General features: G+C 46.5%; 3 protein-coding genes across 5 annotated transcripts; 1 reads left to right on the top strand and 2 right to left on the bottom strand.

The window, feature by feature from the left end:
• The first annotated feature begins 249 nt into the window (after positions 1-249).
• VCP (valosin containing protein) lies at positions 250-14,447 on the top strand. Of its 3 annotated transcripts, XM_028115117.2 has the most exons (18): positions 259-542; positions 3,203-3,272; positions 3,888-3,999; positions 4,187-4,359; positions 5,474-5,616; positions 6,227-6,357; positions 7,211-7,342; positions 8,258-8,360; positions 9,012-9,145; positions 9,223-9,358; positions 9,727-9,839; positions 10,248-10,412; positions 10,501-10,623; positions 10,869-11,081; positions 11,270-11,578; positions 11,849-12,004; positions 13,480-13,634; positions 13,786-14,447. In XM_028115117.2, the coding sequence occupies exons 4-18, from the start codon at positions 4,193-4,195 to the stop codon at positions 13,889-13,891; spliced, it is 2,286 nt and encodes a 761-aa protein (XP_027970918.1). In that variant the 5' UTR covers positions 259-542; positions 3,203-3,272; positions 3,888-3,999; positions 4,187-4,192; the 3' UTR covers positions 13,892-14,447. The 3 variants fall into 3 exon arrangements, with proteins under 3 accessions (XP_027970917.1, XP_027970918.1, XP_027970919.1); XM_028115116.2 differs by lacking the exon at positions 3,203-3,272 and having other exon boundaries at positions 250-542; XM_028115118.2 differs by lacking the exons at positions 259-542; positions 3,203-3,272 and adding an exon at positions 1,826-1,951.
• A 6,914-nt stretch (positions 14,448-21,361) lies between these two features.
• On the bottom strand, positions 21,362-23,929 carry SPATA31G1 (SPATA31 subfamily G member 1). The gene has a single exon (XM_088018812.1). The coding sequence runs from the start codon at positions 23,927-23,929 to the stop codon at positions 21,362-21,364; it is 2,568 nt and encodes an 855-aa protein (XP_087874938.1).
• Positions 23,930-24,006: 77 nt separating this feature from the next.
• LOC114218177 (SPATA31 subfamily G member 1) lies at positions 24,007-25,426 on the bottom strand. The gene is made up of 3 exons (XM_088018811.1): positions 25,196-25,426; positions 24,475-24,841; positions 24,007-24,371 (listed from the first exon to the last, which is right to left on the bottom strand). Exons 1-3 carry the CDS (start codon positions 25,424-25,426, stop codon positions 24,007-24,009), a joined length of 963 nt encoding a protein of 320 aa, XP_087874937.1.
• Positions 25,427-27,713: the final 2,287 nt, after the last annotated feature.

Below are 27,713 nucleotides of genomic sequence, written 5' to 3'. Positions count from 1 at the left end.
CAGTCGATCTGGCGTCATCCTTTTTGTTGATTGGTCGCGAATCCCAATCCGTCGAGGAAGCGTAGCGCTGCGACCAATTGACGTGGCGTTACTAGGCGTGTTGCATCCTTGAGGCGGGAGCCAGGCCGCAAGCGAATTTCCTGATTGGCTCTGGTCCGCGGGTTGCTGGGGAGAGGCGCGGAGAGGCGGGCGGGAGTCCCCAAGGCAGGCGCTGATTGGCTGAGGTGAGAGCACCTCTCCTTCCGATGATTCGGCTCTTCTCGGTTCAGTCTCAGCGCAGCGTCTGCAGCCGTCGTTTGAGTCGTCGCTGCCGCTGCCCCCTCCCGGATCAGGAGCCAGTGTATACCGCCCGCCCACCGCCTCGGTTCCGCTAGGAGGAAGCGAGAAGGAGGCCGTCTGCGGGTTTGTCGCCGCTGCTCGCCCCCTGCCCGGGAGAGCCGAGCCCCGGCCCAGTCAGTCGCTTGCCACCCCTCGTAGCCGTTACCCTCGGGCCGCCACAGCCGCCGGCCGGGAGAGGCGCGCGCCATGGCCTCTGGAGCTGAGTGAGTGTGTGCGCGCGCCCGCCCGCCCGCTGCGGGTGCGCGCACCTGGGGACTCGCCGCGCAGGGTAGGCCCGGTCGGGCCTGGCCGTGGGCGCGTCTAAGAGGTGGAGACAGGAAAGGAGGGAGAGAAGGAAGGGAGAAGAAGGGGGACGATGAGGGGCCGCGGTCCGGTCTGGGCCTGGCTGCGCAGCCGCGCGCCCCCTAGGCCGGGCTTGCGTTGGGCCTGGGTCGGGGCCTGGGCCAGATCGTGCTGTGTCATGCAGGCCCGGCCGGCCTGATTGGCTCCCTGGGAACCGCTGTCCTGTTCTTGTGAGGTGTGCGGGTCCACATTGCCGGCGCGGAGCCCCAGAGCCTTAGGACGCCCACCTGCGATCAGGTTTACTATCCGCCGAAGGCCTTTGGTCCCCGGAGGGAGCAGGCCCAGCGGGCCCGACACCCAAACTGGGCCCGGTGGGCGTGGACTTTGGGCCACGTGAAGGCCTTGGGAGCCGGGAGACCGGCGGAGGCCGGAGCGGGGAAGACTCCGCGAGCTCAGGGAAGCTCACCACGGCTTTTTTGGAGCTGGGTTGGCCTGGCCCTTGGTTGACATCCTCACGACCTGAGTAGTGAGGAGCTTTTAGGGAGAGAGCGGGCCCTGCGTTTGGTTTTTGGCCTTCTTCGTACTTTAGGTTGGTATGAGAAAGCTTTAGTCAGTTTTTCTTAATGTCATGAAATGGGGGCGGGAGGTAGGAACTTTTCTCTACTGTTCTGGGCTTTTGCTAAAGTTCGAATCTCAGTTGGTAATTTGCGGGCCTTCCTCGATTTGAGCCTTTGTGGTGAGAAGGTTAGAGTTGCCCTAACTCTTTGAACACACAGGCTCCTTTCCCCAAATTGCTGTGTTGAGAAATCTTGGGCCCTCCATCCCTCAGGAAAGTATCAGATAAAAGCTGACCACCTCTGCCCATCTGCCCATTATATTTAGAATCAAGAGCTTTAGGTACTGGGGTGGGGGGAAGCCATCCTGTGGAAACTCTTCTATGCAAATCACTTTCCTGACTTGAAGAGAATTTAGTGTTTTGAGGTGTGTTCCCCCCCTTTTTTTTTAAGTCTCTAAACCGAGATGAAGTATTAGTTGGATGTCTATTTAAAAGGACCATTGCTTATTAATACTTATTCTCTTAGGTTATTCAGTCAGTCATTTATTTTCAAGACTGAAAATAAGAATTCAAAATTCTTGGAACCTGGCATCATAGATGGTTTCTAACCCCTAGGTCATCTTGATAACTCTTACCTGAACTCCCTCCAAGTCCCCTGTGGCCCATTGGAGTTCTGGAAAGGGCCTGACTCATGCAGAAGACAATGGGGGATGTCCCCAAAGAGCCTCCAGGACTGCTGTTGGCCCACGATCAGGCTGAAGCTCTCTTTTAGAGGTTACTTCCTTTGATCTTAGTAGATAGACATGGAAGTAAAGGTCTTTACCTTAAGGGAAGGGCATACTGCTCATCTCCATTGCCAGGGTCAGGAATGGTAGGCGGATAAGAAGTTTTCCTAGAATGCAGCTTTGGGGTTAAAATACAAATACAAACTATGATGACTAGAGGCATCTGGCATTTTATTTTTCTCTAGCTCCAGTCCCATAGATTAAACAGGAAGGTGGGCAGTCCTTGGAGGGTATTTTGATGTGTGAGAGAGAGGGGAGAATTGATGGGTTTAAATTGCCTTCAGCTGCCGTATTGACCATGCTTGTTCTCCAGGGTGTTGATAAGCACTGGAAGAGTCTGCCTGCTATGCATCATTGTGCCTAGAGTGCTACACTTTTAGGTTGAGGAGGCAGGTTTAAGTTGAGGAAACTCCACTCTTGGAAATGAGTTTTAAGGTGATGATTAAATATGCAGCCTATGTGAGAGGATCAGCAGAAAGCTTACAACTTTGTTAGATGAATGGGATTTGTATTTCTGTTGGGTATATCAGAACCAAAAGATGGAGAAACCCCACAACTCCCTAGCCTGGTATTCTGGAGTACAGACATCTTTTTTTCTTGTAAGTTGTGAAGATATATCCAACAGGAATACTGTTTTGTTTTGTTGACTGAGGTATTTCCAGATCATAGGATGGTGCCTGGCCTGTAATGTATACATGCTAATTTGTTAAGTGAAGGAATAATTAATGGAAAAGATTCCTTTTTATTTCTTCATTTTCTCCATTGTCTGGTCTCCCTGTTTTGGTTAATGTTCAGGTTTTCCTGGGCCTTAGTAAGAGAAGGTAGCTTTTCACAGGGAGAGCCCACTGAGTCTAGTTACTGAAGGTTGAAGATGAGCTAAGTAAGAAGTTGGTGTAAGGTGAATGATCTAGGAAATGATTGAAACTACTTAGAGGGTTTAAACTGAGCTTGGACTCAGGCAGCCTTGGTTTGGGTGAGGGATTTGGATTTGTTCCACATCTCATCATTTCTTGGTTTTGACTTTTTGAACCAACATTGTGGAATTACATGTCTGCAGAGATTTGTAAAGCTGTTTTTGAGCTTGAACGTCTTTTTGAAGGTTTCAGGTCTGTTAGTTTAGTTGTTTTGTTTTCCCCAGATATTATGCTTGGCATTTCTGTGGTATATAGAATGCTCTGGCATTCAGCTGGTCTAGCCAGTAAGGATGGTAGTGCTAATGATTTTGCTTCATTGTCCCCAGGCTTGCTTGGTGGGACTTTGGGCCTCGCTGAGCCCTACAGGAAGTTGTCTTGCTCACTTCATTCTCCAAGGTTAGCAAAGAAATAGCTTATGCTTTGTTCTGCAGTGCTAATCATTGTGACCATTAATACCATGTGCCAGGCATTGTGTTGAACATTTTGCATTCATTATCTCACTTAAGACAATAATCCTAAGACAGGTACTACTGTATTCGCCTCTTTACAGATGAGGACATCAACATCCAGAGAGGTTAAGTAACTTGCCCGAGATCACAATTAAGCAGTGGCAGGGTTGGGATTCAGATCCAGCAGGTCTAACTGCAGAGCCCCTTCTCCTAATCGCTATCTCATACTAAGACTATTGTCATTTCTCTAATTGTTACTCAGCCTTTACTTCTATTTAGTCTTCTCAGGCCATAGTTTCGTGACTCTGGGGCGGGGCAAGATCACTTGGGGCCTTTATAGCTAGGATACCAGTGCTCAGAATACCAAGAGCTGCTGGAATGGGAACTGTATGTGCTAAATGTTACTCTATATGACCTTGGCTGAATATCCTTTATCTCACCTCTCTGGTGTAGGGACAGCTTCATTTATCCACTATTTCTTTCCTAAGTGTGAGTTTTAAAGTTTGGTGGGGCCCCTGGGACTGGAGTATGTATTGGGACTAACTTCATTTTCTCTTTCTAGTTCAAAAGGTGATGACTTATCAACAGCCATTCTTAAACAGAAGAACCGTCCCAATCGATTAATTGTCGATGAAGCCATCAATGAGGACAACAGTGTGGTGTCTTTGTCCCAGGTAAGTTGGGTCCAAGGTCCAATCTTTCCTCGTTGCACTTAACCTGAGGGCTTTTCCCAGGTTTCTTTCCTCATTTTTTTTTGGCAGTGACCACAGATAGAGTGGGGTTTACTGGGTATTCTAGCCTCCAGGGCTGCTGCTTACCCCCTGGCCCAGTGACCCAAAGGCCTTAACCTTCTTTTCTCAGCCCAAGATGGATGAGCTGCAGTTGTTCCGAGGTGACACAGTGTTGCTGAAAGGAAAGAAGAGGCGGGAAGCCGTGTGCATTGTGCTTTCTGATGACACATGTTCTGATGAGAAGATTCGAATGAATAGAGTTGTTCGGAACAACCTGCGCGTACACCTAGGGGATGTCATCAGGTGTGTGTGGGGTTCTTGGCCCCTCAGGGATGGGAGGCCAGAGACAGCCTGAATTATAGACAGGACCCCAGTGACGTCCTTGGCAGCTACAAATAGCAGAAGCCTCCTAGCCATGGAAAGACTTAATATAGCAGGGCTGTCTTTAGGTTTTGATTCTGCCTCCCTGGGACTTCAGAATTTACTTCTGCATGACCCTTGGGACAAGTTGGATTTCTGTGACTTTCATGACTCGTTTATTTATTTATTTATTTTTGCCAGAGGTATAATTTATCACACGCTAGACACTGGTTTAGGATGCCACTTGAGGGTGTTTGTCTACGAAATGATCTCACTGTTACGTTGAAATAATGGCTTGTGTCAGGGCCAGAATGAGGTGGAAGTGTGGGCACAGAAGGTGGACTCCAAGTAGGTTTTTTTTTTTAAGGATCCAAGTTAACGTAGGAGAGAGGCATAGTTTGAATCAGATCCCTGAATAGCTTCAGTCTGAGTGATTTTGGACATAACTTAAGGCGAGAGGCTTCCCTGTCTTGGAGTCATCATTAGCCACTGCTATTCAACCACCTGTCACCTGGCCAGGAACATCTCAGACTTCTGATTATTTTTCATGGATTCTCGGTTTCATGTAGCCTTCCTGGAGGTGCTAAGTCATTTTGTCAAGGTCCTCTGATCACCTGGCTGAGATGATTTTTTTCAGTTCTATTTCTTTGATCCTGTCATTTGTCTGACTAAGGCCTCCCTTTGTAATACTGGATTACTGATACGGAATGGGTCATCTTTGGATATCTCTCACTGAAGACCCTTTCTCCTGTTTCTTTATTGTGGGGGCTTTACATGTGTGGGTCTTCCTTTTGGCTCACTGATGAGGAGTGAGCAGCCCCAGTAGCTTCTTCTAATGGCTCCTGCTACTACCCCACTTGAGTATGACTTGTCTTAGTTCTGCTTGGCTGCTCCTTTGTCCTCACTCCCACACTACCCTCCTGCCTCTCTTCACCTAAAGCCATCCCTGCCTTTTCTCTTTCACTCGCCATCAGCTCTCTGTGCCAGGCCCTTTCGGACGCCCAGTGCTTGGGGCTGCAGTGTGGTTGGTAATGTGGAGTCTGCTTGTCATCCTCAGCATCCAGCCGTGCCCTGATGTGAAGTACGGCAAACGTATCCATGTGCTACCCATCGATGACACGGTGGAAGGCATCACTGGCAATCTCTTCGAGGTATACCTTAAGCCATACTTCCTGGAAGCTTATCGACCCATCCGGAAAGGTGAGATAATTTTAGGGACTGAGCTTAAGGATGATTGTTTGTAGGGCTACCTGGGAGTAAGCCTTGGAATGTCTTTATCTCATTCTTATATATGTGTGCTTACACATACATTCTGTACACATGCTCATGTGTACTCTCCTTTCCTCTTTCTCCCTCCCACTGCCTCCCCCCCCTTTCCCTACTCCCATCCCCTGCTTCAGTAGAGTAAGCTTTCTTCTCTTTTGTCCCAGAAGGAGGACTTGGGCACTTGACTGTGTCACAGTCCAAAGTGTATTTAATACTTAGCACAGCCTGATCATTGGTGATGGTTGTGAAAGCTTGGTTACCTATAGCCCAGAAGTCAAAAACCTTACGGGCTTCAGGCCAGAGGCCAAAACCTGATGTGCTAGAAGCTCATAGGTTTTGTTCAGTGTCCTCTTGAGTGGCAGAGGAACTCTTCACAGTTTAGCTTTCTCTCCTCTTGCCTGATGCTTAATAAAGTGGAGGTGGGAAGGGAAAAAGAGCAATATCTAGTGAATTTGGCATTTTAGACTCCAGGTACTGATGAGGAATTTTCACTTGCTCTGGAATTTGACCTCTCTGACGGCACTTGTGCTAATTGCTCTCACAGGAGATATTTTCCTTGTCCGGGGTGGAATGCGTGCTGTAGAGTTCAAAGTAGTGGAGACAGATCCCAGCCCTTACTGCATTGTTGCTCCAGACACAGTGATCCACTGTGAAGGGGAGCCTATCAAACGAGAGGTGAGTTCTCTCCTTCATTCCAGTACCCAATTTCATGATTACAAAGTGGGACAGTTACGTGATAACTACTAAAATTGGGTGGGTGCTCTTTGGGATGCCTGGGTGGCTTAGTTGGTTAAGCGTCTGACCCTTGATTTCAACTCAGGTTATGATCATGCTAGGCGTGGAGCCTGCTTGAGATTTTCTCTCTCCTTCTGCCCTTCCTCCCTCCCCCTCCCTCCCTTTTCTCTCTAGAAAATAAAAATAAGATAAAACTGGGTGCTCTTTGGAACTAAGCTCCTTTCCAGAGGTGGGAAAATCAACTATTCATTTTCAGTCCTATGTGATACCAGTGATTTTTAAAATCTAGATTGTTGGGATGCTTCGGTGGCTCAGTCAGTTAAGCTTTTGCTTTCAGCTTAGGTCATGATCTCAGGGTTCTGGGAACGAGTCCCATATTGGGCTCCTTGCTCAGCAGGGAGCCTGCTTCTCCCTCTGCCTGCCGCTCCCCCTGCTTGTGCTCTTTCTCTCTCTGATTAAAATCTTTTAAAAAAAAAAATCTAGATTGAACCATAATTTTTGTAGAAGTGACATTGATGAACGCATCCAGACTTCTGCCTATTTCCGGAGTTTCCAGCTTTAGGTCTTAGGGGAGCCCTTCCCAGTAATAATACTAAGGACAGTGTGAAAGGGAAAGGCTATGCTAGAAGTCTTTGCTTTGGGATTTTTAGAGTTCTTTGAGTCAGGTTCCCCTTAGAGGAAATCATAGAACAGATTTCTCTATATCAGATTGTAGAAGGGTTTGGAGAAACTTAACTTTTGCTGATGTTAATATTCCCCCCTCCTTTTTTTTTTTGGTCTCCTCTGTATTCAGGATGAGGAAGAATCCTTGAATGAAGTAGGCTATGATGACATTGGTGGCTGCAGGAAACAGCTGGCTCAAATAAAGGAGATGGTAGAGCTACCCCTCAGACATCCTGCCCTCTTTAAGGCAATTGGTGTTAAGGTGAGCCTTCTGGGTCCTGTGGGACATAACCTCGGCTGGTGATTAACGAAGACTCAGTCCATTTTTTGTTGCATAACTTTTTTTTTTTTTTTAATTACAGTCTTTTAAAAATGTAAAAAAACATTCTTATCTCATGGACCCTATAAAAACAAATCTCATCGTAGTTTGCCAACTTGTCTGTAATAGTACCACCTAATAAAAATAGAAGTTTCAGGAAATTTGCTATGTGAAGGGTCCTGAATCCAAAACATTTGAGAATTGCAGATTTGCGATGTAACTTCCTAACCGTTTGCATCTCATGGGTCACAGTAAAGATGAAATTAGGCCTTTCTCTAGTATGTACCATACAAATAATTTTATCTTCCATTTGGGCATTTCCCATGTGCAGCCTATGGATGAGGCCACAGAAAAGACAGCTCCAAAGAGGAAAAGTTGTGGTTGGTGGTAGGAAAAGCATTCCACTATCATGGTAAATCCTAGAGGGGTGTGATTACAGGAATGAGTGAGCCTCTGGCAATACTCTTTCTTAGATGGCTAAGCTAGTCCTGGCCCTTGTCTATCCAAAGTCAAGCCCTTGGCCTAGTGGCCTCTTGCTTTTTTGTGGTCCCAGGATCTTCAGACTTAGCCACATTAGAGTTTCTTAGGGTGGTTTCTGTGCTCTTAGTCTTCTATGCAGTGTATGATCATAAATGTCAGCTTTCTGACCATATTTTCTCTAATAAGAGGAGTGAGTATGGTCTGAGGTAAACTGTTTTCCTGGCAGTTAATGCTAAGAGCTTATTCTTACTGATATCAGGGTCGAGCTCTGATTTTCACCCTCTCTAGATAGAGCCACAGTCAAACCATTTTAGAGTGGATGGGGTTGGGGGAAGGTAGGACTCTGAACCTAATCATATCTTCTGTACTGGTCCTCAGCCTCCTCGGGGAATCCTGCTCTATGGACCTCCTGGGACTGGGAAGACCCTAATTGCCCGAGCTGTGGCAAATGAGACTGGAGCCTTCTTCTTCTTGATCAATGGTAGGAGACTTGGTTCACCTTGTGTTTGGCTGGACCTTACTCTGAGCTGAGCACGATCCAGTCTCATGAACTAGGGAACTCATGGACATGTTTATTTGCACACATGCCCTCATGTATATTTCATCTTTCTTCTGCTGGGGTACATTATGGACAGATAAGCAACAAGGGGAAGGTATTGTACTCTGGTGCCCCGTGATCTATCCCCCCTTGAGAAAGATTGTGGAAAGGCTGAAGACATTTAGGGGGAGCAAGTTAGAATGAGAACTCAAATTTTGTCTGCTAATTTATTTGAGAGGGTTTGGCGGGGAGACCGGCTGAGATCAGCTGGCTCCTGGGGAATGATAGAGGTCCATCTGGTGTGCTGCTTCTGCTGTGGCCAGAGGTCCCAGAGCATGTGCTGTCATCTTGACATTTAGAGCTTGACTGTGAAATAGGTGTTGTGAGTTCCTTGGCTTCTCTCGAGCTAGTTTGGTGGCTATCCTGGGATAGAGTCTGGTAGAGTCTGTGAGAAAGTAGGCAGAGGTTACCACATTTTCACACAGCACCTGTCTCTGGGCTAGCCAGATAAGAAAACTGATTTCTTTTGGGATTGAGGAAGGATATCGTTCATATCATCAACAGTCATCATTGTTCTATTCTGTATCCTTTCAGGTCCTGAGATCATGAGCAAGTTGGCTGGTGAGTCTGAGAGCAACCTTCGTAAAGCCTTTGAGGAGGCTGAGAAGAATGCTCCTGCTATCATCTTCATTGATGAGCTAGATGCCATCGCTCCCAAAAGAGAGAAAGTAGGAACTTACCCGAGGGGATAGTGGGGGTTGAAAGGTCCTCACTTCACTTCTGACCAGACATCCTGTCCTGACAGACCCACGGGGAGGTGGAACGGCGTATTGTATCACAGTTGTTGACTCTCATGGATGGCCTAAAGCAGAGAGCACATGTGATTGTCATGGCAGCAACAAACAGACCCAATAGCATTGACCCAGCCCTTCGGCGATTTGGTAAGGACCCCAGATTTCTTTCAAACTTATTCTTGCTCGTAGGGAAGACTGTAGCTTTACTGAGCTTAATCTCTTTGATCCCATGCCTGTCCTTCATTTAAGTCACCTAATCTGAGGATTTTTTGAAGCTCCTTGCAGTGATAGGGCCCAGGGGTCTGTTCCCTTATTCCATGTCCTCTGTAGGGTAACCACCCGTCCTGGTTTGCCTGAGCCTGAGGGGTTTCCCAGGACATGGAACTTCCAGTGCTAACACTGGGACAGTCCTGGGACAGTCCTGGACAGACAGGAATGGTTGGTCACCTGAGACCTGTCCTTTCTTCCCTCTGGACCAGAAATTAGCCCTGTTTGTGTTCACACACTGTCTGCAGGTCGCTTTGACAGGGAGGTAGATATTGGAATCCCTGATGCTACAGGACGCTTGGAAATTCTTCAGATCCATACCAAGAACATGAAGCTGGCAGATGATGTGGACCTGGAACAGGTGGAGTGATGATGAGGGCTGGCCCTGAGTTAGGATATCTTTTTCTAGGCAGTTAAAGTGAATTGGCTAGGGATACAAGTTTAAGATATAAAGAGACTGATTTTGGTTCTTGGGCAGGGAAAAAGAAGTGATCTGAGATTGAATCCAGGAAACTGGAGTTGGCATGTTTCTCTTTTGATACCACATTAGAGTAAACCAGAACTTTGGGGTCAGCTTTATTTCCAGGCTCCAAGTCTAGGCTTGACTACTTAAAACCCAGCCATTGAAAGAACTGCTAGTATCTGTTCAGGAAAATGGGAGGACCCAGAGATAGGAGTCACGGGAAGGGGCCAGGATTTTGTAGTCTCTGAGCCTCTTAAGGCAGTTAGGTCTTGGAGACAGAGTAGTAAGTAGATCTTTCCTCTGCAGGTCGCCAATGAGACTCATGGGCATGTGGGCGCTGACTTAGCAGCCCTGTGCTCAGAGGCTGCTCTTCAAGCTATCCGCAAGAAGATGGACCTCATTGACTTAGAGGATGAGACTATTGATGCTGAAGTCATGAACTCTCTGGCAGTTACTATGGATGACTTCCGGGTAAGGACTGCACCCCCATCTCAGGTACACACACACATGCATTTTGACCTTTCCCTTGGCAAATGTCATCCCCATTTTTTCTTTTTAGTGGGCCCTGAGCCAGAGCAATCCATCAGCACTGCGGGAAACTGTGGTGGAGGTACCACAGGTGACCTGGGAAGACATCGGGGGCTTGGAAGATGTCAAACGTGAGCTTCAGGAGCTGGTCCAGGTAGGGTAACTTGGTCCAGAGTGAGTCACAGCTTCAATACATTGTACGTGGCTTGGGGTGTTGGCAGTTTGAGTGCAAGAATTATGAGAGCATAATTCATGAACCTGCTATTCTCAATTCGGAGGCACTTAGGACCCTGCCCCTAGAGAAACTGATTTTACACCATGGCGTGGTTGGGAGAGATGCTGCTGTTTGGTTAGGTTTGTTTGGGGGGTATGCCAAACCCTCTTTCCTTTTCTTTCCAGTATCCTGTGGAGCACCCAGACAAATTCCTGAAATTTGGCATGACACCCTCCAAGGGAGTACTCTTCTATGGGCCTCCTGGCTGTGGGAAAACCTTGCTGGCCAAAGCCATTGCTAATGAGTGCCAGGCCAACTTCATCTCCATCAAGGGTCCTGAGCTGCTCACCATGTGGTTTGGAGAGTCTGAAGCCAATGTCAGGGAAATCTTTGACAAGGTGAGCTACAAGCAGCTGAGCTATCTGTTCACTTGTTTGGCAGCAAGGTAGCTGTTTCTTGGGAGAATTGAAACCATCTTGTTCTGGCAGCTCAGCTGGAGCAGTGAAGGTCACTTTAATTTCCTTTCCTTCTCAGGTCTGAGAGACCCAGTTGTGTTAATGCTTGAGTCCATGTGTCCCTCCCATAGGCCCGCCAAGCTGCCCCCTGTGTACTGTTCTTTGATGAGCTGGATTCAATTGCCAAGGCCCGTGGTGGTAACATTGGAGATGGTGGTGGGGCTGCAGACCGAGTCATCAACCAGATCCTGACAGAAATGGATGGCATGTCTACAAAAAAGAATGTGTTTATTATCGGCGCTACCAATCGGCCTGACATCATTGACCCTGCTATCCTGCGACCTGGCCGCCTCGATCAGCTCATCTATATTCCACTTCCTGATGAGAAGTCCCGTGTTGCCATCCTCAAGGCCAACCTGCGCAAGTCCCCAGTTGCCAAGGCAGGTGCAAGGGCGTTGGTGATACGGACTTCTATGAGTGCCCAGCCTAGTGTGGTGTTTGGTTCTTAGATTCGATTGGGGATTTCCGGGGATAGGGTTGTAAAGGGAAGACGGAAGACTTGAAGGTATTAATACAATCCGGAATCAGGAGTAAAGCAGTGGTGAAAAATGGCACAAACTGGAACTAGGAGTTCTTGGGTGGCTCAGAGATCAGTGTATTAATAGGGGAGGGGAGGCTAAATGCTAAGGTAGCTCTATTGCTTCTTTTAGGATGTGGATTTGGAGTTTCTGGCTAAGATGACTAATGGCTTCTCTGGAGCTGACCTCACAGAGATTTGCCAACGTGCTTGCAAGCTGGCCATCCGTGAATCCATCGAGAGTGAAATTAGGCGAGAACGGGAGAGGCAGACCAACCCATCTGCCATGGTGAGTCTGCATCTTTTCCCCATATATGCCAGTTGTGGGGAGCCACATGCTCTAGAGGTAAGCTCTATCATGCTGAGTTGAGTATAAGGTTTTGGAAGGCTATCTGATAGATGCCCTTTTAGGTGGGCATCAAAGAGAAAGAATACTGAGTATTAATCTCTTCAGTCTGGAATTGTAAAGGCTGAGAAGAGATGGGTAGTCTATATGCTCAGCCTGAAGTAGGCTCTGTGAGGGAAATCAAAATATGATTGTGCACATAAACAACTAGAGCTGGGTTTAGAACCTAGGATCCATGTGCCTGTCCTTCCTTGGTGGTCCATGGACCTACTAAAATGCAGAATTTGGGGTGTGTATGTAAGCTTCCTAAAGACAAGGAATCTATATTATCTTGCATATTAGTGTATCTTGGCACCATGTTCGAGATTTCATGAATGAGTAAATAAATGAATGAAAGGCTTTCTTTATCTTTTGTAGGAGTTCTGAGACATCCCTTTTCCCTCCCTTAAAAGCTTAGAAACTATTGGGGCGCCTGGGTGGCTCAGTCGTTAGGTGTCTGCCTTCGGCTCGGGTCGCGATCCCGGGGTCCTGGGATTGAGCCCCGCATTGGGCTCCCTGCTCGGTGGGAAGCCTGCTTCTCCCTCTCCCACTCCCCATGCTTGTGTTCCTGTTCTCGCTATCTTTCTCTCTGTGTCAGATAAATAAATAAATAAATAACATCTTAAAAAAAAAAAAGGCTTAGAAACTGTTGATATACTTAATCCTATGGAGTAATCTCTTAAGTCACAGCAATCGGAGTGGCTTATTAGTGGAAGAGATAGAGTTTGACCTGGGTTATGAAGGGACACTATAAAGGCTAAGGAAATAAGCAGCCTAAATAACTGGCTTAAGAAATAGGATTGCAGGAATTGGGGAAAACCTGGGTAGATTTAAGAGGGCATATGTTATTGGAAGTGAGGCCACCAGGTAAGGTGTAATCCAGATGTGGTAAGCGCTGAAAGTCATGTACCTTATCTTTAAAATTTAGGTGGTTTCGTTTTTATTTTTTTTTAAAGAAACTATTTTTAAAATTTAGCTTTATTGAGATAAAATTCACATATAGTTATTCACCCTTTTAATATATACTGTCTCCATGCATCTTGACAAATGTATTTAAGTTCTATAACTATTATCACAGTTTAGATAAATTGCTGTCGTCCCAGAAAGTTCCCTCATGCCACTTTAGTCAGCTGCTTCTTTCCACCCTAAGCCCTTGGCAACCACTAATGTGATTTTGTCCGTACTGTTTGGCTTTTTCCAGAATGCATTAACAGTTTTTAAATAGGGCACTGACTCAGTTTTAGGAAGATTGGCCTTGCAACTATTCAGGTTGGATTAGAGAGACAGGAGACAGTAATGGAGGGGGGTGACCAGGAAGGCAAGGGAAAGAAGTCAGGCTGAACTTTAGCACTGGTGGTCTGTGTTTACCAACCCTATAGGAGGTAGAAGAAGATGATCCAGTGCCTGAGATCCGCCGAGATCACTTTGAGGAAGCCATGCGCTTTGCCCGCCGTTCTGTCAGTGACAATGACATCCGGAAGTATGAGATGTTTGCTCAGACCCTTCAGCAGAGTCGGGGCTTTGGCAGCTTCAGGTAATTGCGTTACAGTGGGCAGTACTTAAGTGGTTTTGGGTAACTGTACAACCAAGATTGTGGGAGTCCTAAGGAGGCTGGCGGGTTAGTTGTGAAAATCCTACACAGGCCCTATCCTAACTCCCTTTTTTGGCTCTTTTTGTGCATACAGATTCCCTTCAGGAAACCAAGGTGGAGCTGGCCCCAGTCAGGGCAGTGGAGGCGGCACAGGTGGCAGTGTGTATACGGAAGACAATGATGATGACCTGTATGGCTAAGTGATGGTGGCCAGCATGCAGCGAGCTGGCCTGGCTGGACCTTGTTCCCTGAGGGTGGGGGCGCTCGCCCAGGAGGGACCAGGGGTGTGCCCATGGCCTGCTCCATTCCTCAGTCTGAACAGTTCAGCTACAGTCAGACTCTGGACAGGGGGTTTCTGTTGCAAAAAAATACAAAACAAAAGAGATAAAATAAAAGCGATTTTCATTTGGGAGGCGGAGAGTGAATTACCAACAGGGAATTGGGCCTTGGGCCTACGCCATTTCTGTTGTAGTCTGGGGCAGTGCAGGAGACCTGTGTGGGTGTGAACCAAGGCACCACCGCCACTCCCACAGTAAAGCATCTGCACTTCACTCAGTGCTACCCAAGCCTTCCTTTCTTCCCTCTACCCAACCTGGGCAGGAGGATGAAGGGCCACAGTTGCTGGGTGTTTATATAGAGAGTAGGTTGATTTTATTTTACATGCTTTTGAGTTAATGTTGGAAAACTAATCACAAGCAGTTTCTAAACCAAAAATGACATGTTGTAAAAGGACAATAAACGTTGGGTCAAAATGGAGCCTGAGTCCTGGCCCCTTTGCCTGCTTCTTTTCCTGGGAAGGGCCTTGGGCTACCCCTTACTGTCAAGGCACTCTTCAAATGTGAAAAATTAAAATAAGATTGCACCCTCTTCCCCTTCTGATTAACAGCGGTATGAACTGCCACCTTGCCCCATGTCTGTATTATCACTGAATAGGACTGTAGGGGAGGGGGTACAGCCTGCCTGATGGAACTCTAGTTGTGTTTGATGTGGTTGGTAAGGTTAGGCTGCAGAGCTCTCTTTTCCTGACCAAGGACTGAATTGGGGTGCCTTCCAAAAATCTTAAAGGTTGCAGAAAGAGAATCTCTGTCTGAGGTGGATGTTTTTTGTAGGCATCTAAAAAGCCCTGAACATTCATGCTGTGGTTGAGGATCATTTACAGTTATGTCCACCTTTATGTAATTTGTATTATAAAAAAATAGTTTTTTTCTAATATAAAATTCTAGTATTGGATGTTTTTTTCTAAACATCCTCCCCTGCTCGATTGCTTGCATAGTTTTGTCCATGTCCAGGTATAGAATATCCTTTTTGTTCATCAGGTACCAACATAATCACTTAGTGCTTTTTGGGATCAGTACTGTGATGCCTTACCCAGAGAGGAATATGGTTCAGAGAAAATAATCCCCAAATTTTTATTGGTCTTCCTAGTACTAACACCAGTCGCTGGTACGGATTACAAAGATAGATAATCTACAAGGACACAAGATAATTATACTGGCTGATGAAACTGGGGCATTTTAAATTCATGTGCTGTGAAATAGAGATTTTTGCACGTTGGAGATGTGAGTTGATTCCCTCATTTTCCATGATACTTTCTCTACCACATTCTATCTTTCATCATCTTCTGGTTTTCCCACCATTTAGGTGTCCTGATGGCTAGCCTTCAGTCTTGTTTCCACTTTGAACATTGTCATTCTGTCATCCATGTGGCTCATCCCTGTGGGTTGGCAGCCTAACTTCACTGTGGGCCAAAGACAAGATCTTTTGGGGGAAAGACATTTGGTTGGTGCCCCTGCATCAAGCTATAGGAACAGATTAGAAGACAAATGATATTGGTATTTTCCTACAAAATATGTAGAGATGCTGGTTGATAACGTGAGAAATTTGTGTTGGAATGATTGTTTCGCTTTTACGTGTCACACCAAGTGTGTGACAGTTGGAGCTCTGTAGATCCTTTGGAAAAACCAAGGAACAGTTTGGAGCTCTGTAGATCCTTTAGGAAAAACCAAGGAACAGACTTATAAGTGAGAGGCGTGGTTCTAGTTCTGGCACTTGAGCTTATAGCAGTGTAGCTTTAACAAGGCACTTAGTTCTTTGGGGCCTCTGATAGATGAAGTGGTTGACAGTGTTTTGTAAACTGCAGAAGGGAGTGTGAGGAACTGTCAACACTTGCAGACACCTGCATACCTAAACCAAGAGGCGAGTCATAAAGGCAGTCCCATTTTTTCCCTTACAGTGTTCCCAGAGATTGGATTTTATTTTTATTTATTTATTTTTTAAGATTTTATTTACTTGACACACAGCGAGAGAGAGAGAGGGAGAGGGACAGAGCACAAGCAGGGCGAGCTGCAGGCAGAGGGAGAAGCAGACTTCCTGCATGAGCAGGGAGCCCGATGTGGGGCTCGATCCCAGGACCCTGGGATCATGACCTGAGCTGAAGGCAGTGGTTTAACCAATTGAGCCACCCAGGTGCCCCAAGATTGGATTTTACAATTTTACTGTAGCTAATCACTTCTTCCATAGGATGGGTGCTACAATTTGGAGATGAATTTCTAACCAAGAATATGGCATGAAACAGGTTATAGGGGATCAACAATATACTGCAGATGCAAAAGCAAAGATAGAACTATAAACCTAACATCTTAAGATATATTTGGGTTTTGTTTTTGTTTTTAAGTAGGCTCCACACCCAGCATGGAGCCTAACCTAGGGCTTGAACTCATGACCCTGAGATAAGAGACACTTAACTGACTGAACTACCTGGCACCCCAAGATATATTTGGATCCAAGATACTGATCCTACGAGTTGCCCTGAGAGTCTAGTCACAATGCCCGTGAGAACACAGGTCTGCCAATCATTAATTCAACTGAACTGAGGCAAATGTTAAATGGTTTGTTATTCTTTTCCACTGAGGCCTTAAAAAGATATGCATAGACTCATGAAATGTCCTCGTGTCAAGTAGAAATTTAGAATTGAATTGTGTTTGGGGCGCCTGACTGGCTCAGTTGGTGGAGCATGCAACTCTTGGTCTTAGGATTGTGAGTTCAAGTCCCACCGTGAGCATGGAACCTACCTAAAATTAACCAAAAAAATGAAAAGAATTGCACTGAGATTATTTGGGGGTAGGGTAGGTAGGAAGAGGGAAAATAACTTCAGTTCCACTCCTGGCCAGCAGGTGGTGAGTTTTGGAGTAAGACCCTCTAGACAGGTTTGGGCTAATAAATAAAGCTTTGGAACAGATGAGTGACAGAGGAGGTAGAGGGACAGCATATATCTTCGGTTTTTCTCAACTAATATATATGGAGTAGAGGGAATATTGTAGAATGAAAAGAGCACTGGATTGGGAATGTGGATTTGACCTCATAGAACCTCAACTTCTTTTTTAGGGACTTGATAGCCATACTATCAGGAAACTGGTGCTGTCAACAAGGTACAAATTAGGGGCTGCAAGGAAGGGGAAACCATACCAAGACAGGAGAATCAGAAGGCTCCGGAGATCGTCTGGGCTGGGCATTAAAGGAAGGTGGGAGACTTGACATGGAGAAGTAGGGGAGAGCAGTTTGTGCAAAAGGCACAGAAGTCAGAAAATACAGAGCATGCTTAAGAAGCATCAGGTTGAGGGCGACTGGGTGGCTCAGTTATTAAGCATCTGCTTTCGGCTTGGGTCATGACCCCGGAGTCCTGGGATCGAGTCCCGCGTTGGGCTCCCTGCTCAGCGGGAAGCCTGCTTCTCCCTCTCCCACTCCCCCTGCTTGTGTTCCTGCTCTCGCTGTCTCTCTCTCTCTCTCTGTCAAATAATAAAATCTTTAAAAAAAAAATAAATTCTAGGAGTGAAGTTTATTTTTTTAAAGATTTTAAGTACTCTCTATACCCAACATGGGGCTTGAACTTATAACCCCGAGGCAATAGTCGCATGCTCTACTGACTGAGCCAGCCAGGTGCCCCAAGTGAAATTTATTTTTTATTTTTCCTGCTACATTTTTTTTAAGATTTATTTATTTGTTTTAAAGTATGTGTGCGTGTGTGCATGTGCAATGGGGGAGGGGCAGAGAGAGAGAGGGAGAGTAACTCAAGCAGACTCCATGCTGATTGCAGAGCCTGACATGGGGCTTGATCCCATGACCTCAAGATCATGACCTGAGCCAAAATTAAGAGTCAGATGCTTCATCGACTGAGCCACCCAGGTGCCTCCCCAAGTGAAGTTCATTTTATTTTATTTTAAAGATTTTATTTATTTATTTGAGAGACAGCATGAGAGGGAGGAGGGTCAGAGGGAGAAGCAGACTCCCCGCTGAGCAGGGAGCCCAATGTGGGACTCGATCCTGGGACTCCAGGATCATGACCTGAGCCGAAGGCAGTCGCTTAACCAACTGAGCCACCCAGGCGCCCCTGAAGTTCATTTTAAAGTTGTGGGTTTTCTGGACAAATTCCAGGACTAGACAATTTACTACCCCCCCCTCCTTTTTAACTGTGGCAAAAAAAAAAATTTCAACAATTTCCAAGTGTACATAATATTGTCAGCCATATGTGCATTGTGCATACACAATTCACTTTTTATTTTTTTAAAGTAATCATGCCCAATGTGGGCCTCAAAGTCACCACCCAGGGATCAAGAGTTGCACCCTCTACCAACTGAGCCAGCCAGGTGTGACAATTCATGTTTTAAAAACCTTTCATTTTTATAGAAGCAGTAATGTATATTGTAAAATTTTAGAAAAATACAAGCAAATTTTATGGGGCACAGGGGTGGTGTAGTCTGTTGAGCTTCTGACTCGGGTTTCAGCTCAGGTTGTGATCTCAGGGTCATAAGATGGTCTACCGTCAGTGCAGGGTCTGCTTAAGACTCTCCCCCTCCCCCTCCCTGTGTTTTCTCTCTCTCTCTAAAATCTTTAAAAATATGTAAGCACATTTTTAAAATTAATATTCCCAGAGATCATCATCTTAATAACTTTAGTTCGTATCTTTCTGTGCATGTATGTACATGTGTGTTTATTTATGTGGTATTTTTTTGTATGAGAATGATTAAGATGGAGTCTTAATACTTTCTTTAAAATGTTCGTGGAATCCCATGCTTACATGTGATGGAATCATTGATTCATATTTCAAGAAAGGGTTTGGTAATTCTACTTTGACAGAACAAATTTATGTAACAAATAGAATCTCAGATACTATATTCTGAAACAAATACATTTGTTATAATACTTAGTTTTCACTGTTAACAGTCTCTATTGTTAATTAAAGCAATCCCTCTAACAAAAAATTTTGAAGTTAGGGATGACATAGGAGATTCATGACCATCCTTGGCATATATTTAATCAGAAACGTGTTTACATTTATAACAGATGGGGCATGCATACTATTCTGCTACAGGAAGAAGTTGGTCCCACTTGGCTGAGTGGCCTTTGTCCATTATACCCTTATGGTCTACATGCAGTATTTTTAAATCGAAATGAGATCTACTGCTTTATTTCTTTTTTAAGTCCATCTCTACCTTTTCCTTTCAGTAAATTTCCATTTAATCTAATACTCATAACACATTCAGCTTCCCAAGTGATCGGAATATGTCATTCACAATTTTTTATTTTTTGTGTGTGTATGCAAAAGGAATTTAATCTCTCTTTTGAGCACCTGTTTATCAGTGGGTTTTGTTACTCACAGTTCTTGATCAAACCAATATCCGGTCTAGGACCATTGGTTGCATCTGTTAAGTTCGTTTATGCAAACTTTTATGACCTTTGTTGAAGAGATTGGGTCAGTTGACCTCCAGAGAATTGTAGCCATGTGGGGGATTAGAAAGAATAGGGCAACCAGTCTGGTGAGAAATGACTGAACTAAGACAGTGATGGTGGAGATGGAGAGGTGAATATGGATTTGCAATACACTTCATAAGTGTAACTGACAGGATTATAATTGACAACTAGATTAGGAAGTGAGGGGAACAGAGGAGTCAGAGATGACAGGCTCTGACTTCAGTATTGGGGTGGATGTGATACCCTTCAATAGGAATGGGCACAGTGGAGGAGAAGGTTAAAGGGAAAATGAGTTTTGGACAAGTTGAATGTGAGATGCCCAGTACGCTATTGGATACGTGGATCTGAAGCCTAGATAGAGATGCTTTTAAAATGACCCATATTTTGAAATATGGCACTTAATGGGATGAGTTCAAGACTTTTTTTTTTTTTAATGGTATTGGTAAAGGTGGACCTATATTTTGGGGTGGGGGTCTAGTTAGGTTCTCACATCATAACCCTACTCAAAATGTAACAGTCTAAACAAATATATGAAACTTACTGTAAAAGTGCCAGAAATAAGTATTTTTGAAGCCATAAGGAAAATGTTGGTCGATTAATTACATAAAAATTTTCAAGTTTGGTACAGTAAAAGTCACCTTAAACAAAATGCTACAGCTTGGGAGGAAATATTTGCAGCCGACATAATAGGATTATATCTCTGGTAGGTAGGCCCTTCCAAGAGGTCTGCATCCTGATTACTGGAACCTGTGAATATATTATTTTACATGGCAAAGGAATTAAACATTGCATTTGGAGTTAAGGTTGCTAACCTTAAGGTAGTTAGACTTTAAGAGAGGAAGAGTATCTCAGATTAGCCAGATGGACCCGAAGTAATGACAGGTGTCCTTAAAAGTTGAGGGAGGGGCGCCTGGGTTGGCTCAGTTGGTTAAGCGACAGCCTTCAGCTCAGGTCATGATCCTGGAGTCCCGGGATCGAGTCCTGCATCGGGCTCCCTGCTTAGCGGGGAGTCTGCTTCTCCCTCTGACCCTCCCCCCGTCATGCTCTGTCTCTCATTCTCTCTCTCTCAAATAAATAAATAAAATCTTTAAAAAAAAAAAAAAGTTGAAGAGGGAGGCAGAAGAGAGCAGAGTGATGTGATTAAGAACTTGCCTTGCCTTTGCTAGCTTTGAAGGTGGAGGAAGACAGTCAGTAGCCAAGGAATGTGGGCAGCTTTTACAAGCTGGGAAAGACAAGGAATGAATTCTCATTGCCTACAGAAATGAATGCAGCCCTGCCAACCTTGATTTCAGCTCCATGGGACATGTCAGACTTCTGACAAATTTGTTTTGTGGTAAATTTGTTAGGGCAGCAGTAGAAAAATGGGTAAAGGATATGAACAGGCAATTACAGAAGAAACCCACACGGCCACTGAACACAGGAAAAGGCACTTGTTTCTGTGGTCTTGGGGATGGATGAACTGACTCAGGGAGAGAAAGAGCACAGAGCTGAGAAGAAATGGTCAAAAGCGTAAAGAACTTGTGGATCAAGTGGGTGAAGAAGGGGACTATACCAAGGGCCGAGAACAGCTGCCTAGACTCAGACCAATTGTGTTCATGTGAATGGATGTATTTTTCTCCTTTTAACTTGCTGTGAAGTTTTTCTCAAGGGTAGCATTGGACTCTGTTCTGGCCTTATAGCCTCCCGTTGTAGAGTCGGGATGTGTGGACTCCAGGCTGATGATCTGTGAAGGGCTTGAAAAGCTAAGCCTGCAAAATCCTGAGCTCTGTAGTTCTCTGATTCTGAGGGAATACAGCGATAGCAGAAGTTAATAGGGAACTGACATTCCCAGTACCCCAGACTCCAAATACAACATGAGAGGGATTTGTCTAGTTCACCTAGTTTATTAGGATTTCTCTCCCCACCCCACAGCTGGTTTGGCTTCAAGTCTTGGGGTATTGGGTGCCAGTACTACCAGCCTTTCCTCTTCTTACTGGTTTTGGTTGGCAGGGGCCATGTTTACCCAGAAACTTGGCTAACATTCTTTGGAGACCCCTGGTAAGGGGAACCTGAGGCGTGGGGGAGGAGAAACGCTTTTCCATGTGGGCCCAAGGGCAGTGCTTAGAATGTTGAGGGATCAGGATGTTGCCAGCTCCCAACCCTGCTCCTTGCTGAATTTGGGGACCTGCAGCCTTAGAGTGAAGCTGCTGAGGGAGAGCAATGTGTCGAGAGCTCTGGTCTTTGTGCTGAGGTCTTTGGGGAAGTCTGCTTAAAGGGGCTTCCACTAGTGTTCTGGCCTGGGCTGGGTGGCTCTTCCCTGTAACTATGGATGACTCCAATCTTGCATCCCGTCTTTTGTGGTCTCCTGCTTTGGGTTTCCTGGGGCTCTCTCTCTTTTTGGCTGAAGGTAGGGCTGAAGCCTTGTTCTGTCTCTTGCCTGAGGCCGGAACCTCAGGGTTTGAGGATTTACTCAGGTCTGAGCAGTTCTCACCAGTCTCCATGCGTACACATGGCCCCTGGGAGGGGACCTGGGCTACCATCTTCATCTTCATTCTTTCCTCTCTCTCAGACCCTTGTTCGGCCCTGCCAGACCCTCGTAGCTGAGGCTGGGAAGAAGAGTGGGAGTGATAACAGTGGGAGATCTGGACAGGCTGAGCTACTGTGCTGTGAACTTTCGGGGGATGACAGCTTGAAGAGTGGGAGCACACATTAGAGGGATGACTCTGCTGTGGAGGGCAGGAAGAGAGTCTCCAGGAGCCTGGAGTTGTGGAGCTTAGGGCAAGGGAGCTGCCAAACGATTGACTTGGGTTAGGGGATCTGGAAGCAGGGCTCTGCTGTAGTTTTTTCAGCCTGAGTTCCAACTGTCTACTCCAGTGCCAGGCCTGGATCCCAGAGTTGGGGGGCACCTCTGGGACAGCCTCTCCCTGGGAGGATGGAGTCTCTGCCCTAGTCCCTGGGGACAGATCTCTCTTGGGTAAGTCAGGCTGGTTGGGCTCAGTCTTCAGAGCTTTAGCTAAGGTGGCAGGCCAGGGTACTGGCTGCACAGGATCCACTGCTGGAGGGCTGGAGCCCTGGGGGATCCCTCTTGGTTGCACATTCCTCCACACAAACTCAAGGTCAATATGTGGATCTGGTAGAGGAGCAGAGAGAGAGCTGGGGGTTGGGGATGGGAGCTCAGTGGCCCTGCAGTTGTCTTTCTGCTCCACTGCTTCCCCCTTAGGCTTACAGGTACTTTGGTCTCCAGGAGTCTCACTTATGTGAGACTTTGACTTAGAGTTTGGAGGTGGGCTGGGGCCCCACAGTGGGGAGCCAGGAATACAACAGGTTTCTTTCTGCTGCTTGTTCCCCCCAGTAGGCTCAGAGTTAGACAGGGCTCCCAAGGATCTGGCTCCATGTAGGTTTTGGGGTAAGCTGCCAGCTGGGAGCTCAGAGGCCCAGGAGTTCTTTCTCCTTTTTATGTCCCCACATCTAGCCTCAGAATCAAACAGGACCCCCATGGGGCTAGCTCTGAGGGGCTCCAATATAAGAGCTGGGGGTGGGCTGAGGGCCAGCGATGGGGGCTCAGGAGCCCAGGAATTCCTAGAATGCTCAGTGTCCCTCCATGCAGCTTCTGATCTAGTGAGGCCTCCCATAGGATTGATTCTGTGGAGTTCTAGAATGGAAGCTAGAGATAGGCTGTGGGCAGGGGCTGGGGACTCAGAGGTCCAGAGGTTCTCTCTCTGCCCCCCCAAAGCTTTGGACTCAGACAAGTTTCCCTGGGAATTCATTCCTAGGGACACCAGCAGAGAAGATGAGGGTAGCCTAGGAGAAGAAACTGGGTCTGCAGAGACCCAAAGATTTTCTCTACTCTGCCTGCCCTTGCATGGAGTCTCAGATCTTGGTGGGACACATTTAGGGCTGGTTCCATAGAGCCCTGGGTTGAGGTCCAGGGCTGGGGGCTTAATGGCCCACGGGTTTCCTGAATTTTCTCTGTGTCCCCACTGGGGCTTATATCTAGATGTATCTCCCAGAGAACTTCCTCCCTGGGGTTCTTGCAGGGGACCTAGGGGAGGGCAAGGGCATGGCATTGGAGACCTAGAGGTCTGAGGGCTTTCTCTGTGACTCATGGTTCCCCAGAAGTTCTTAGGTGCAGAAAGTCCTCCTTCAGGGATGACTTTCTGGAGTTCTGACAGAGCATCTGAGGGTTGGCAGGGAGCTGGCATTGGAGGCTCAAAGGCTTGAGAACTCTCTTTATGTCCTGTGGTTCTCCACTGAGTTTTGTATCCAAGTGGAACTCCCAGGGGGCTAGTTCCTTGTGTCTCTGTCATGGGGTCTACAGATTGGCAAGGGACCAGGATTGAGGCCTCAGAGATTTGAGGATACTCTGTTTGCCTTGTGGTTTTCCAGAGGGCCTTAGATCTAGGCAGGCCTTCTATAGCGCTGACTTTCTGGAGTTCTGAAAGGGAGGCCAGGTTTGGGCTGAGAGTTGGCACTGCAGGCTCAGAGGCCTTGGGGTCCTCATTTTGCCCCATAGTCCTCCATGGGGCCTCAAACCTTGTCAGGACTCCCAGAAGGCTAGAAGGATACAGCAGAGAGGCAGAGAGTGAATCTAGAATGTGTTGTTGGAAGCTGGGATCCTGTGGCACATCCCACCAGACGTCAGATAAGGAGGAGAGCTTGGAGGGTCTGGTTCTTTGGAGTTCAGGCTGTAGGTGCAGGGCTTGATCCTCAGAGACCCAAGGGACCTCTTTCTGCTGCATAAGCCACTCTGTCTGTGCCTTAGCATCAGATAGGACTCCCATGTGGTCCATGGGAAAGGACTTAAGATGGAAGGGTAGTGATGGGACAGAAGGGGAAGATGGAGGAGGAGGTTGCTGAGGATCAAGGGCCATCCGTTCCAGGTCTTCTGTATTATGAATTTCATGGGTAGGAGGCTGAGTTGGGGAGCAATACTGGGGAAGCAGCAGATTGGACCTAGGCAGGAAGACAAGCTTGTTGAAGAAGACAGAAGGACCAACAGACAACTTCAGGGGAGAGGGGCTACCTGAGCTCAGGAAGATGGCCTCCAAGGACTCACTGTGCAAAGAGGGGAGACCCCAAAAGAGCTGGCTTTTTCTCTGATGTAGATAGCTTCCTGATTCTGTTTTGTGCCTCACAGGCAGGTTGGTCAGGATCTGAAAGGTGGGGAAGGATCTGGAAGGGTTTGGGGTCTGTGTATGTACTTGCTTTGGTGTCCCTTTGGCTTTGTGGAGGTCCTCAGAACCACAGGATGGTTGAGATGGGGCTGTGGTGGCTTGCTCTCCAATAGGAGCTTCTTTGGGAAGAGAACATGGCTTCACTGGATCCAGAGATGTTTCCTCTTCTTCCTCCTCTTCTTCTTCTTCCTCCTCTGACTTCTTCCACAGGTGATCAAGGAAAGCCACACGGTACAGAAGTGGTAGGCCCTGTGGAGTGGAGAAAGCTACGTCAGGCATGAAACCTTTCAGAGACACAAGGTGTGTCATGAAGCCCTCAGTCTCTGTTCCACATCCAGAGGGAAGTTATGTGGCCCCACATCTGTGGTCAGTAGTCACTTACCCATCTGGGCCATTACCCAGCCCATATTTGGAGATCAGCATTCCCTACCATAACAACATCTAGGGTCAGTAATCACCCACCTGTCTTCAAATCTGGTATCCATGGTCACTCATCCAGCCTCAGATTTAAGATTTATAGTCATTCCATGTCAATGATATTTTATCTGAACTCACATGTGGTATCAAGAGTCATTCACCCAGCTGCACATCCATGTCACCCACCTTGCCTTGCATCATGTCCCCAGAGTACCAGGGTTGAAGCTGTCGCCACCTCCCAAGCTGCCACCACCTCCGGATCTGCCAAACCATGAACAAGAATAGTGTCACCAGATTCCCTGGACTCTGGAGGCAGCTGCTGCCACAGTGTCTGCAGGCCAGGGCATGGGTCAACTGGCCCCAGAGAAACTCCATGTCCCCTTCAGCCCCAAGTAGGCCTTGTATCAGCCATTCCATTTTCCTCAGCCAGTGGCAGTTTACCCCGAGGTCATCACTGCATCACGGAACAAAGAACTCCCATCCCCCACATGCCTAACAGCCTTTTCCCTGAATTTGGAGCCAAAACATTGCCTCTACCAGGCAACTAATACTTCGTAACAGTGAAACCTTAGTGATCCCTTTTGTCTTGATTGCCAAAACCAGAATTATGCTTCAGGCATTGTCATTAAGGACATGGATTCTACATCAAACCGCTTTATTCAAATCCTAGTTCTGCCACTTCCTATCTGTGAAATCTCAAACGACTTAATCTTCGACTGCCTCAGTTTTCTCACCTGTGAAATGGGGATGATATTACCCAGAGAGTTGGGGTTTTTATAAAGATCTTATTTATTTATTTATTTGACAGAGCAAGAGCAGGAACACAAGCAGTGGGGGGAGTGGGAGAGGGAGAAGCAGGCTTCCCGCCGAGCAGGGAGCCCGATGCGGGGCTCGATCCCAGGACCCTGGGACCATGACCTGAGCTGAAGGCAGACGCTTAACGATAGCCACACAGGCGCCCCGAGTTGTTTTGAGGATTAAATGAACAAATTCATATGATTAGGATAGTACATAGTATATGCTGTATTAAAAAATTATTTCTTCTGGGGCACCTGAGTGGCTCAGTTGATTGAGTGTCTGACTCTTGGTTTCAGCTGAGGTCATGATATTGTGGCCCTGGAATCAAGCCCTGCATCAAGTTCTGCACTCATCTGAGAGTCTGCTTGTCTCCCTCTCCTTCTGCCCCTCCCCCTGTTTCGTGCTCTCTCTCTCTCTCACTCTCGCTCTTGCTCTCTCTCTTTCTAAAATAAATCTTGGGACACCTGGGTGGCTCATTCGTTAGGCGTTTGCCTTCAGTTCAGGTCATGATCCCAGGGTCCTGGGATCAAGCCCCGCATCGGGCTCCCTGCTCCGCGGGAAGCCTGCTTCTCCCTCTCCCACTCCCCCTGCTTGTGTTCCCTCTCTCACTGTGTCTCTGTCAAATAAATAAATAAAATCTTTTTAAAAAATTAAATCTTAAAAAAATTATTTCTTTTAAGGTTCCTGATTATAAGCCTTATTCCATCTTTAATATATGGAGTCTGTTCCCACCGTCCCCCCTTTTAAAATCTCATGTCAGCTATGAACTGTCTTATTTGACGTTAGGTTGCTTAAGATCATTTTGGCAAGCATTTATGTTAAGGATGACAAATCAAATGTGCTTGACCATTTTTCTTCACTGGCCTTCTTTATCCTAAAACCACCACTCTGTTCCACATCGACTTTTTCAGGGCCAAACTTTAATCTCTACCTTCCCAGTACAATTTAGTGCCTCTCTTCTCACCCCACCCCCATCAAAGGCCAGCTTAGTCTGATAGAAAGAGCACTGAGCTGAAATTAAGACTTGGGTTCTCTAACTCTGTCACTGATAATATCAGTTATGTGATTTCAGGCAAGAAAAGTTTCTCCCCTAGGTATCATGAGTTGGACTAGATTTATTTATTCATTCACTCATTCAACATATATTTACTGAGTGCCTACTATGGATCAGGTATTGTGCTCAGTCTTGAGGAGATAGAAATAAGAGTCTCTGCACTAAAGTAGGTCCCATTTCAGTGGGGCGGGGGGACAGTTAAGTAATAGACAATTAAAATGGAAATATGCACAGGGTACTATGGGGTCAGAGGAGGATATCTAACTAGACTGGGGAAGGGGGTTGCTTGCCAGGGGCTGCTTCCCAGATGAGATGATTAATGCTTGGTTTGAGGAGCCAAGAAAATGAAAGTATAGGCAGCAAGGGAAGGACAATTCAAGCAGGAGGAACAGCCTGTGTAAAGGTGCTAGGGCAGAGAAAGCATGTACCATTAGGGAAATTGAAGGTATTTCAATGTATGGGGGTTAGGGAAGCAGTAAAAGATGGACCTGGTAAGAGGATCAGCAAGGCCCCTCAATATGTCTGAGAAACTGAAATTTATCCTGAAAATGATGGGAAATCAGTGAAAAGTTTTGAGCAGGAAAGTGACAAGATCAAGTTTTATGTCTTGGAAAGAACACTGGCTCTAGGGAGGGCAAAGAGATTGAGGTGAGAGATTAGTTAGGGAACTCTTGTTTAGTTTAGTTTGGATGAGGCCTAAACCAAGGCAGTGATGGTAAGAATGGAGAATAATGAATTCAAGTAGAATTCCAAAGATATAATTGATTAGACTTCATTACCAATGGCAGGGGGTGGATGAAAGTGGGAGTTGAGAATGACTCTAGGGTTCCTAACTCAGGAAACTGGGTGTGT

The sequence above is a fragment of the Eumetopias jubatus genome, unplaced genomic scaffold (genome assembly GCF_037043125.1).
Source record: "Eumetopias jubatus isolate StellerSeaLion01/CBP00866 unplaced genomic scaffold, mEumJub1_p1.0 scaffold_15, whole genome shotgun sequence".
NCBI classification, from domain to species: Eukaryota; Metazoa; Chordata; class Mammalia; order Carnivora; family Otariidae; genus Eumetopias; species Eumetopias jubatus.
The sequence above is the reverse complement of the archived record's forward strand: the minus strand, read 5'-3'. Positions and strand labels throughout refer to the sequence as shown.

Bases quoted from the DNA above. Each gene is read 5' to 3' on its own strand.
- VCP (XM_028115116.2), top strand. The intron at 10,413-10,500 runs GTAAGGACTGCA...TTTTCTTTTTAG, and splicing joins TTACTATGGATGACTTCCGG to TGGGCCCTGAGCCAGAGCAA. The intron at 12,005-13,479 runs GTGAGTCTGCAT...CCAACCCTATAG, and splicing joins AGACCAACCCATCTGCCATG to GAGGTAGAAGAAGATGATCC.
- SPATA31G1 (XM_088018812.1), bottom strand. From the start codon at position 23,929: ATGGGGCAAAATGAGGACCCCAAGGCCTCTGAGCCTGCAGTGCCAACT.
- LOC114218177 (XM_088018811.1), bottom strand. From the start codon at position 25,426: ATGGAATGGCTGATACAAGGCCTACTTGGGGCTGAAGGGGACATGGAG. The intron at 24,842-25,195 runs GTGGGTGACATG...TCCACTCCACAG, and splicing joins GGGACATGATGCAAGGCAAG to GGCCTACCACTTCTGTACCG. The intron at 24,372-24,474 runs GTGAGTCCTTGG...CTTCCTGCCTAG, and splicing joins GGGTCTCCCCTCTTTGCACA to GTCCAATCTGCTGCTTCCCC.